General features: G+C 33.6%; 2 protein-coding genes across 2 annotated transcripts; one reads left to right on the forward strand and one right to left on the reverse strand.

The window, feature by feature from the left end:
- Window positions 1-942: 942 nt before the first annotated feature.
- On the forward strand, window positions 943-3,502 carry LOC120149227 (nucleolin-like). Its single transcript, XM_039162088.1, has 4 exons — window positions 943-1,013; window positions 1,103-1,255; window positions 2,620-2,678; window positions 2,781-3,502. The coding sequence occupies exons 2-4, from the start codon at window positions 1,136-1,138 to the stop codon at window positions 3,112-3,114; spliced, it is 513 nt and encodes a 170-aa protein (XP_039018019.1). The 5' UTR covers window positions 943-1,013; window positions 1,103-1,135; the 3' UTR covers window positions 3,115-3,502.
- A 682-nt stretch (window positions 3,503-4,184) lies between these two features.
- LOC120149226 (pyrophosphate-energized vacuolar membrane proton pump-like) lies at window positions 4,185-8,952 on the reverse strand. The gene is made up of 8 exons (XM_039162087.1): window positions 8,596-8,952; window positions 6,696-7,270; window positions 6,224-6,603; window positions 6,052-6,138; window positions 5,636-5,966; window positions 4,885-5,295; window positions 4,696-4,755; window positions 4,185-4,592 (listed from the first exon to the last, which is right to left on the reverse strand). Exons 1-8 carry the CDS (start codon window positions 8,843-8,845, stop codon window positions 4,386-4,388), a joined length of 2,301 nt encoding a protein of 766 aa, XP_039018018.1. The 5' UTR covers window positions 8,846-8,952; the 3' UTR covers window positions 4,185-4,385.
- Between the last annotated feature and the right edge of the window lie 2,899 nt (window positions 8,953-11,851).

Raw genomic sequence — 11,851 nt, forward strand, 5'->3', positions numbered from 1 at the left:
TTTTTCTCTAAATAAGATTAGAATTTTTTTTTAACGTGGCATGTACCCTTATCTAAATAAATAAATGACCATTTCGGTTCAAAAGAAAAGAAAACTAAGCAACAAAATGAAAATAAAAAAAAATTCTAAAAAGTGTTTATATAAAATAATATATTTACAAATATAATAAATATAATTAAAAATATTTTAAATTAAATCTGACTAGATTTTTATATTCTCCAACTCTTTAAAAAACGTTCTAATTTACTTTAAATTTAAATTCTTAAAAATATAAATAAAAACATAAAATCAAATTAACATCAACCAAATCCAAATATTTCTTCGTCTTTGTCTAAAGGTGAGTAAATTCGACTAATTCGAAAAATTAATTTTTTGAATCAATTCAATTTGAAAAAATTAGCTCGAATTAATTTCAAGTTGTAATTTTATAAATTCGATTTATAAAAAGTTTCAAATTCGAGTCTAGTTATATAATAGAACTCGAATAACTCTAATAATAACTCAAATAACTAAAAAAATTAATAATTAGTAGATTAATTTTTAAATTTATACAAATCACACATAAAAACCATATATATATTATGATTATAGAAAACTATTTAAATCGAAATCGAATAATATATTATAAATATTTATAATTAATTTAAATAAAAACTCAAATAATTTGACTTAAACTTTATAAAATAAATTTTACTAAATTATAAAATATCTATCCTCAACTCAAATAATTTAAATTTCCATAGCCTCACGGGTGAAAGGACAAACAACTTAACCAAAATTTGGTTGATTCTCAAGATCTTTTCAAAGTTAATGCATTGTATAAATATTATATTTCCAAACCCATTTACTCTACTTCCACTACACTTACCTCTTCTCATCCATATCATTTTACTTTCGTATTTCTTGGAAGCGGCAAAAACGACCTTGCTAAATATCAATATTTGAAAACCAAAAACCCTTGGGTTTACCCTAATCGGATCCAGACCCATATCCAGAAACCACTCTGTGCTAAGGTCTTTCTCTTTCTCCTTCTCTGTATCTTCACTATTTTTCAACGTCTTTTGCTTTTTGTTAATTGATTTCATTTTTTTTCCTTTAGTACTGTGCTTCTGTTTTTAGCATAGTTAAGTCAGCAATGGAGGTGGGTAGTTTCAGTCCAGTTGAAAAGAGAATCTGGGTGTGTTCTGTTATGGAAGCTGTGTTGGCTGAGACTTTAGTTCTGGCTGGAAAGTATCTTGCTTGCCTTCTCATGTTGGTATATTTACTTCTAAAGTTCCCCCCCCATTTTGAAACTTGTGTTGTTTGCTTCATTTACTATGTTCTACTTTTTGGGGTTTGTCCAAAAAAAGACATTACATTTGTTTGTTTTTAAGGTTATGCTGCTTGTAGTGTGTTCTTCCCCAACACATTTACTGAATCTGCTGGTTGACTTGACCCTCTCTTTGTCTTCATTGAGGTTTTTGAGATACAAAAGTGTTAGAATTACTACATTTTATGTTATGAATTTGTACATTGGTTGTTGTTAAGGACAAGTTTTGTTTACAGCTATTGAAACTGTGTGGACCACCCGTTGGGGTCTTAAGTTTTCCTCCTATTTTTAGAATAGGCGTTTGTGGAAGACTTCAACTTGTTTGCACTTTTTCTTTCTCTTTTAATTGATTTCATTACGATTTATTGCTTCTCAATGACTGAAGCTTTTACTTACATGAAATGGTGGTTTTTTCCATGTAAGTTTAGTTTAAGCTTTGATACGACAATTAACATGATCTTGCTACTAGAAATAATATACCTTCTATTGTATTGTTGTCTGCAATTGAACAATTCCATATTCTTTAATGTCCAGTGATGGACATTGCTGCCTGTGGGCCCTGCAAATTTTGATTTTTAGTTAGATTCAACATAAGATACTGGAATCCTTCTATACCACTTCTAATGGTTTTCAACCGTTAACGGACGTTTCCCCTGCACCTTGTAGTGCTTGGGATCTTTCTGTCTGTGTTACAATGCGTCCCAATATTGCGTCCCACGGTAGTCAATTCATAATTCTGACTGCCGGAGGACTTACACGGAAGTTGCTCTCAACCCGTTGGGGGCAGCCTACTACCTTACCTCCCCTCACCCCATTACATATGGGAATAGGGTCAGCTTTATATTGTGTGGTGTGCTACCATTTGTGAATAAGTTGGGTAAGATTGCTTTTGTTATCATTTCATACAGGACTGAATTTGCAAATTGATATTAAAGATTTTAGTTTATGGTTCTTGATTTGTGGCATCAAGGTTATTTCTGACTCAATTTGGGAAGTCTGAATTTATCTTTGTTTGAAGATGAACATGATTATTTTAATCGTTTGAATAAGTTGCTAACATGCCAATATAAAAAGAAATGTTGGCTTGCAAATAATCTCTTACTTGCGCCCCTATGTCAATGGACCATTTTTCCTTTTTTTCTCTTTCTTTGATCTTGATTATGTTCTGGGTGGTAATATTCATATAATGTCGATCTGCATCATTAAATGTGCTTAGAAGCTTGTTTCCTATGAGAAGCTTAAATCATTTATTTGCTTGTTTATAGCATTTTGCTCAGGATACTTATCTGACATTATTTAAGATGTTGCAGACAGGAACGGTGTTGAATGATATGAATGCACCACTTAATTTGACTGCAGTAGATCAGAGGTAACGGAATTCCTTTCCTTTTTGTATCTTAATTTACCATCCATTAATCATTGGCTAGGAAATCTGACAAGTGACAACTGGTGGTATTGACTTCTTTTTCAGGTTTTCGTTTGACGAACTTCTAAAAAGAGAACAGCCTGGTCCAGAAAACAAAGATGGCAGTGATACAGAGGATGATGACGAAGATGAAGAGGACAATGTAGATGATGACGATGAAGATGATGAGGATTTCTCAGCTGAAGAAGGTGAGGAAGGGGATCCTGAGGATGAACCTGAAGCCAATGGGAATGGAGGGAGTGGTGACGAGGATGATGGCAATGAGGAGGATGACGGGGATGACGATGATGATGACGGTGACGCAGAGGATGAAGAAGAGGAGGACGAAGAAGATGAGGATGATGAGATTCCTCAGCCACCTTCTAAGAAGAGGAAATGAACTAATCATCGGCCTTCAGATATTCTACTATTTCCTGCTTTTTCCTCTGGTGAGGAAATTTTAGTAGGGAAGGAGAATTCAGTTTGTTTGTTTGCTTAGAGTAGAAGATTCTCTTTTTGATAAACCTTATTTCCGGAATTTTCATGTAGTCATGTTACAGGTGGTTATGATACATATCATTGCATCTTGAACTAATAGTCAGGGACTATTTGTTTAGCAGACCTTGGTGTCCTTACTTGCATGTAATAGCAGGATTGCTTGATTAGGTCTTGGGCTTTTGTAGTAACCTGTTAGGGCTTGATCAAGCAATCAACTGTAAGTTGGAAACTGAAGTTTATTCAATTATGTCAAATTAGCAGGATGGAAATTACTCATCTTGCACAAGACCTGGCTTTACCAAATAGCTAGAACCTGTGGAATTCAGATCTTGAGATCATGCCTTTCTAAGCTACCTAGCAGTTTTTGCATATGAAGGTACTTGTGTCAGACTTGATTTCGATGCACAGAAAAAGGTCAGGAAGATATTGGAGTTTGATCTGAACGTGTTTTGGAGTGTTGGAAATAAGAGGAATAAGCAACGTTCAGTAGGCGTTACCTTTGTATTAAAAACATTCTCATGCATGCATGCCTTGTGAAGTACCTTCGTCTGCAATAATTTAATAACCGGTTTTCATGTCACAAAATTCATATTCTTTTCTAACTGGTGCATTATACGTTTGATCAAATGATTTAAGCCAATTGAAGTACGACGATCGATGATTTTTTTTGTTCTGTTATTGATATGAATAACAAAAATGGTTGATAAAATGCCATTTCTCACACCGTTCTACTTTACAGTTCAATGTGGAGATGGAACCAACTCAAAATGATATTTGAAAAAAGACCACAACTTCAATGGACAAAAAATTTGCTTCTATCAACATCGAGTGCTTTGAAACTGGAAAGACAGCAATCGGCACTGTTTAAATATGGAATGTCATGATCATTTTCATTGGTTTGCTCCAACAATCGGTTGGAGCACCATTCGGATTGAATGAATCATTATTTGCACAAGTCAATTCTCATGACAGAAAGTTAAGAGCAACAAAAACGTTCATTCAGTGAGCAAAACAGTAATAATAGTAACAATGTTGTTTCAACTCTTTCCTAGATTGACCATCATCGTCAATACCATCATGCGCTACAAACTAAATATATTTCAAAATGAGAACTAGAAGAGAAGAACTAAGAGGTGCCAGAAATGGTAGACGAGTAGCAGATAATGTCTTCACTTAAAATATCTTAAAAAGCAGCCCACCATGTGTAGCAAAGAAGGGAGCAAAGACAAGTGATTCAACAGCCATTAGCTTGATGAGGATGTTCAGTGATGGTCCAGATGTATCCTTTAAAGGGTCTCCGATGGTGTCACCAATAACAGCTGCCTTATGAGGATCTGATCCTTTTGGACCAAGAGCTCTTGCATGTTCTGAAGCACCAGCCTGCGTTTCACAAAATCCAGAGCATGAACATAGAGACATTACTTACAAATGCTAATCATAACTCAGAAGTGCAACTCATGGAGGTCGGTCAATATACGGATACCTCAATGTACTTCTTCGCATTATCCCAAGCACCCCCCGTGTTGGATGCAGAGATAGCAATCTGCAAACATTACCCAAATAAAATGGATTAGGACGAACCTTCTATAGAAAACATTTCGAGCAGCATTAATATGTATTTCCAAATCATAAAGCTGTGGTAATATCAAATATTTAAACAAGTTAACATTACCTGGACACCAGAGACAAGGGATCCAGCAAGGACACCAGAGAGAGTTTCCACACCAAAAAAGATCCCAACAAAAAGGGGTGTGAGCATAACAAGGGCACCAGGTGGGATCATTTCTTTGATGGAAGCATCAGTAGAGATCTTAACACAGGTAGCATAGTCAGGTTTAGCAGTACCCTCCATGAGACCTGGGATTGTGTTGAATTGTCTGCGGACTTCCTCAACCATCTTCAAAGCTGCACTCCCCACACTCTTCATGGTCATAGCAGAGAACCAGTAAGGAAGCATTGCCCCAACAAGCAAACCAATAAATACTTTAGGGGTCAATACATCAACTGTTGAAATATCAGCACGGCTCACAAAGGCACCAAAGAGGGCAAGGGACACAAGGGCTGCTGAACCAATGGCGAAACCCTGGGAACAAGGGCAGAGTGTTCAAGCAAATATATAAAGCTATATCAAGAAAAAATTGCAGCTATAGTTTGACCTTAGTATGAAAACTACTTCTGGGCAAATAAGAATTACTCAAGATAATAACGCCTAAATTTCAGCTACACTAAGGTCAAAAATTAGGACATGACAAGAAAATGTAAGCTCCTTCGATAGACCAATGCAACACTTCACCAAATACACAGGTGTCAACCACAACAAATAAACCTTCCGTAGGACTAGTAATGTTGAACCAACACAGAGACGCCATGAATAGAATAAAATGAGAAAAAGAAGCCTTGTGCTTGAGTGGGTGAAAAAAAACCTTTCCAATAGCAGCAGTGGTGTTTCCAGCAGCATCAAGAGCATCAGTTCTCTCTCGTATTCTGTGGCTCATGCCAGCCATCTCAGCAATGCCTCCAGCATTGTCACTAATTGGACCATAAGCATCAATAGCCAATCCAGTGGCTATGGTGCTCAACATTCCAAGGGCAGCAACAGCAATGCCATACATAGCAGCAAAGCTAAAGCTAACAAAAATACTGACTGCAATGGCAAATATAGGAATAATGCAAGACTTGTAACCCAATGCAAGGCCGAAAATAACGTTAGTTGCAGCTCCAGTCCTGCAGGAATCAGCAACGTCTTGTACAGGGCTGCAAGAGAAAGTACAGGAAGTGTTAAAATCAGTAAATTAAAGGACTAGTCAAGGAAAAAAATAATGTCATCCAGACTAGTTACCTATATGCATTGCTGGTATAGTACTCGGTAACAAAACCAATAATTAGACCAGCCCAAAGACCAACAGCAACACATAAGAACAGTTGCCTGCAGAAGAAACTCAATGACAAGAATTCTAACACAATCATACCACTCTTGATATTTGTCAACAAAAGAAATACCAAGTGCTTACCAGTTCTTCACAGCTTTCTGCTCTCCAAAGTTGAAAATGGTAAAGGAAGATGGAAGAGCTATCCAACTAACAACCGCAATTCCAATTGTCATGAGAACAGTGGAGATGATAAGTTGCCTCTTCAATGATGGCTCGATTTCCTTAACAGCCTTAATCTCAAAGATATCAGTTGCGAATAAGGTTGTGATTAAACAAACAATGATACCAACAGAACTGATGATGAGAGGATATAACATTGGAGTGAACTCATGGTTGATGCCAAAAGAAGAGATGGAAGCAACAACAAGTGCAGCACATGATGATTCAGCATAAGAACCAAAAAGATCGGATCCCATTCCTGCTATGTCACCAACATTATCCCCAACATTGTCAGCAATCACCTGAAAACATAAGAGCAACTTAGTCACAACCCGAGACAAGGAAAAGGAACTCAAATATTAAGAGCTATAACATATTCATACATGTCACTTACAGCTGGGTTTCTAGGATCATCCTCAGGAATGTTCCTTTCCACCTTGCCAACAAGATCAGCACCAACATCAGCAGCTTTTGTATAGATGCCTCCACCAACTCTACCAAAAAGAGCCATGGATGAACCTCCAAGCCCATAACCAGTGATTGCCTCAAAAAGACCACCCCAATCATCACCATAGTAGATCTTGAATAAGTTGATGGCAATGTAAAGCATTAAAAGACCATTTGCAGCAAGAAGAAAGCCCATGACAGCACCAGATCTAAATGCAGTGATAAATGCCTTCCCAACTCCCTTTCTTGCCTCCAGGGTGGTTCTAGCATTTGCATAGGTGGCTATTTTCATCCCAAGAAAGCCAGAAACAATTGAAGTGACAGCACCAAGTAAGAAAGATATTGTGCTGAATGCGGCAGTGGCAAGAGCAGGCTTGCACATCTTAGATTGGTCATATGTGCACCGCTGGCTCTTTGTGCTGAAACCCTCTACCGAGCCAAGGAAAACAAAAATCAAGATTGCAAAAGCAACCATGAAAATGCCAACATACTGGTACTCGGTGAAAAGAAATGAGGTCGCCCCTGTAAGCTCATAAATCCAAAAATTAGCTAACTGGTAAAGTATTTCCAATGATTGCCAACAGAAAAGGCAATAAACAGAGCAACTAGATATAGCAGTAATCTTAGTAATATTGTCATAACATTGTCTCTTTACAAGCAAAAGTTTTCTAAATACCATCCAAGCTTCTTCGACAAGTTTCTAGAAACAATGGAATAACAGATAAAATTGAAATAATTTGCCTCGAACATAAAGCTAACCGCATTTTGTTATACCAAATTGTTGATAGAAAATTAAATTTTATTGGATCTAAATAAATTTTACATTTCAAGAACAGCACTATTTAAAAAGAGGAACAGGGAAATGACCCATCAGAAAGTAGCTCATTGCATTCCAACCTTCCAAGAGTGAAATAAAGTATTGAGAATATCAAATCATGAAATAAGGCATCACGTGCTCAAGTCAGATTTAACTATGACAAATATTTCAGACGATAATTAAATCATCCAACTTTCACGTCTTTGTTTTAAACCAAGATGAAATTTTTTTTTGTCTTTGTTAAGACTTCCGGATCCGCTATAAGTTCTAAATCTGCTACAAACTCCTTCAATTACATTTTGATATACCATCTGCTACAAACCTAAAACTAAAAAAAGGATAAAATAGGATTTAAAGAGGCCTAGAACTCGATTCTATTCTCAATTTGCCAGGAAAAAGAACCAACAACTTGAAACAATGTTGATAGTGAGATATAAATGTTAAATACACGTGGGTCCAAACTGCAGATTCCCCCATCTTACACTTCGATCTGAAGAAAACATTCATTGAAGCACATTTTTATATTAAGACAGCTTGCAGATGCTGTAGTTTTTCATGGTTTTTCAATATAATATATATATATATATATATATATATATATATATATATCTGACAATTGTATTTTTTTAAATCAAGCACTTCTAACATAGAAAAACATGAAGAAACGCAAAGCTCGTGCTCCAACTCTTTCTTTTCCCCGTAAAAATTCACAAAACGACACAAAACTTTTGCAGACAACCCAAGAAACTCCCACAAACAAAAACATTATGTAAATCACAATGAGAAACAAAAGATCTAAACTTCAAGAACATAAAACCCAAAACGTTTCACAACAAGAAGAAAAGATCCAGTTTTTTTCGAAGTAAATATTTGCATTAACTAATTCAAACAAGCAAACAGGCACAAAACCCCAAAAAGAATTCACGGAAACTCAATATAGAAAAAACCAACAAGACTAAAACTATAGATTAGTAAAGAAAAGCAGATCTAATCCACTAAAAACACAACGAAAAATGAAAAGAGCAACAACCTTCAGAGATGGCGCTTTGAATTTCAGCACATTTAATAACAACATTATGGTCATTAAGTCCTTCTTCTTCCTCAATGAGGTAATCTGCGTAGTCGTTTTTCCCACCAGCACCGTTGTTTCTGGGAGAACCCGGAGACAGCTTCACATTGGAAACGAGAACCCATTGTAGGAGCGAAAAGGCAATTCCAATCACGGCGCAAATGGGAATCAGAATCTCGGTCCCGAGATCTGACAAAATAGAAGCCGCCATGCTAACCACCCTCCCAAAGAGCAGAAGGCCAACAAATGCGAGTTATGACACAGGAACGAAGGAGAGAAATAGAGAATTCTTTTTTCAATAGAGAGGATGAAAATGGCTGAGAAATGAGACTTTATATACACGAAAAGTTAGCGGCTTTGCGGTGAAAAATAAAGTGAATGAATGGAAATGCGTGAAAATAAATATTTTTCGCTTTTTCTATTTTCTATTTTCTATTACAACATGTCAGTACGAATGGTTTATTGGAATAGATATTATAATTCATTTATTGAATTGAGTGGTAAAAATATTTTTTTCTCAAAAAAGATTTAGATTTAATCGGTTTTATTTTTACTTTTGGGTTATCGAAGATTAAAAAAATTAAACGTGTAAACTCTTATAATTAATTCAGATTATTAAAATATAATTTTATTTAATATTATTTATTTTCTATGATTTATATATTTAAAATTTTAATACATTCATTTATTTTATATAATTTATAATGATTTTATGATGGGTAAATTAAGAAATGACATTTTCGTTTGATTTTTATAAACTTTTTCTCATTGAATTGAAAAACATAAATTTTGATCACTTTCGTTTCGTTGTAATTAACATATGGTTATTTAAGGTTAACGATAATTAAACCTTTAACAATTTGCTAGCATGACACGGTAAATATATAAAATTAAAATTACATCATTTCACGTAATAATACATGAATTAAATTTTGGTTATTTTTCTCTCATATGTATACACTTTTGGTCACTTACGTTATCAACTTATTAAGTTTTGATCACTTGAGCGTTGAATGTGATAAGTTTGATGACGCGACCGTTAGTAAAATAATTTAATTTTTATTTTAACCCCCACTTTAGAAAAAAATATTAAATATAATCCTTTTATAAATTCAAATTAATTTAGGGACATCATTTCAATTTATCTATTTTTAATAGATTTTCTTTTCAACCTCATTATTATTCTTCTCCTTGCTTTTTTTTAAGACATTTATGTCTCATTGCTCATTTGCCTTCTTTTAATGGCTCGTGCTATATTTCAAGAATAATGAAAGATTTCAACTTTTTTATAACAAATAATAACACTACAACTTCAGACAAAAATGAGATGATAGACATCTAAAATAAAATGATGTTGTGTAATCTCAATTATACAAACTAAAATTCAATTTCCAAAGATTAAATTGCATAATGTCAAATATAACAAAGAACAAGAAGAAAAATCAATCGATCCAAATAATCCAATAATGGGATATCATTTTTCATGGTAATTTTCTCTTGAGAAAGTGTCTATGAATACCTCAATTCCAAGTGAATAAAAGTTAATAAAACGATAACGTAAGTGACCAAAAGTGTAGAAATATGAAAGGAAAATGACCAGAACTCAATCTATTATCTCCGTGAAAATAATGTAATTTTAATTTTATATATTTATCGTACCACATCAAAAAACTGTTAAAGGTTTAACGGCCGTTTAGTGACGATATCTTAATTAAAACGAAACAAAAATATCAAATCTTATGTTTTTAATTCAGTAAGAAGAAATTAATAAAACTCAAACGAAAATGATCATTTCAATTTACCTTTTTATGATTGTACTCTTAATAATATCGTAACGTTGTAATATCCTCTTTAATATTTAAATTCTTCGATTAAGAACATAACATTTAATTATTTTAGAAAAATGATATTTTTAACATAAATTTATAATTATCTTTATATAAAAATATATGAATAAAACTATATTGGGAAAAGAAACTAAAGCATGTGTAACATGTTAATGAGATATGCAAGCGAAGGGTTGCTTTCTTTGTTAAGTCTCATTATTCCCATTTTTCGTCGTCATATGTGTATGGAGTTTATTTTTAATGATTACGTGTCAACGGTCTCTTATTTTTACAAATTAAAAATAAATTTTATACATGGATGATTTAGTAACTGAATTGGAAATTAAAAGTAATTAAATGTCAAAATTACAATAATTGTGGAACAAATAGATATTCATGACTTGATTGGATGATTATAAGGCAATAGAAACGACATTATCTATCCAGGGAATAATGTAATGAAGTGAAGTTACTAGAGATGATAATGATGAGTTTCGGCTTTTTCACAGAACATTAAGTCTAGGATGGCAACGAGGGTCGGATTGAATTCAACCTAATTCAATTAAAAATGTATATTTTTCATCTAAATTTTGCTTGATCTAAAAGTTATATTTCATTCATTCGATTTGATTTTAAGAGTATATATTCTCTTTTCGTTTTTAATTCGAAGTCTTTTTACCCTCTATTAGAAATCGATCCGACGTGACTTCTCAAAAAATTCCATTTGATCTAATCCAAGCTCAATTTTTTTTTAAAAAAAATCTACTCTTCAAATTGAATCGAATCAAATTCGATTAGTTTCGTATTAAATTATAATCCTTGATTAAACATGTAATCAGATGGAGAAGATGAAATCGGGACCCTTCACCCAAAGAGGGTGGCACCTCCTTCCGAACCCACTCTTTTTGGAATCTTAACTCTTATTGCACCAAATCATTGGTTCTGTTTATGTCATCTTGGGTTTAAACTTTTAATTAGTTTTAAAATTCGGATCAACTAAAGACCTTATAAAAGTTTATATTAGGAAATTTGTATAGAAAATAAAAGATTTATATTTTTTGAACAGTACAAATAAATATTACTCTTTCATATGAAAGATTTTGGAGAAGAGTGAAATCAAGATCTTTACTTATCTTCTCCTTTGCCCTAATTTATAAATGCTAATACAGTTTCTAATTTCAATCATGATGGTTTTCTCTCTCTTTCCATTATCTGATGATTTATTACATAATTCTCTCACGTCTCTTGTATTCCAATATCAACGTTCACAAAAGCTTAATTCCACATATGATTCATCAATGGTGGTTTTAAAAAAATGAAATTATTTCCCATGTTTTTTAAGGTAAATCAAAATTGAGGAGTAATTGTAATTTAAGGGTTATATCACAAAA

The sequence above is a fragment of the Hibiscus syriacus genome, unplaced genomic scaffold (genome assembly GCF_006381635.1).
Source record: "Hibiscus syriacus cultivar Baekdansim isolate YM2019G1 unplaced genomic scaffold, ASM638163v2 tig00110998_pilon, whole genome shotgun sequence".
Taxonomy (NCBI): Eukaryota; Viridiplantae; Streptophyta; class Magnoliopsida; order Malvales; family Malvaceae; genus Hibiscus; species Hibiscus syriacus.

Bases quoted from the DNA above. Each gene is read 5' to 3' on its own strand.
- LOC120149227 (XM_039162088.1), top strand. From the start codon at position 1,136: ATGGAGGTGGGTAGTTTCAGTCCAGTTGAAAAGAGAATCTGGGTGTGT. The intron at 1,256-2,619 runs GTATATTTACTT...AAGATGTTGCAG, and splicing joins TTGCTTGCCTTCTCATGTTG to ACAGGAACGGTGTTGAATGA. The intron at 2,679-2,780 runs GTAACGGAATTC...CTTCTTTTTCAG, and splicing joins TTGACTGCAGTAGATCAGAG to GTTTTCGTTTGACGAACTTC.
- LOC120149226 (XM_039162087.1), bottom strand. From the start codon at position 8,845: ATGGCGGCTTCTATTTTGTCAGATCTCGGGACCGAGATTCTGATTCCC. The intron at 6,139-6,223 runs GTAAGCACTTGG...TTTCTTCTGCAG, and splicing joins CAGAAAGCTGTGAAGAACTG to GCAACTGTTCTTATGTGTTG. The intron at 5,967-6,051 runs GTAACTAGTCTG...TTTCTCTTGCAG, and splicing joins TATACCAGCAATGCATATAG to CCCTGTACAAGACGTTGCTG.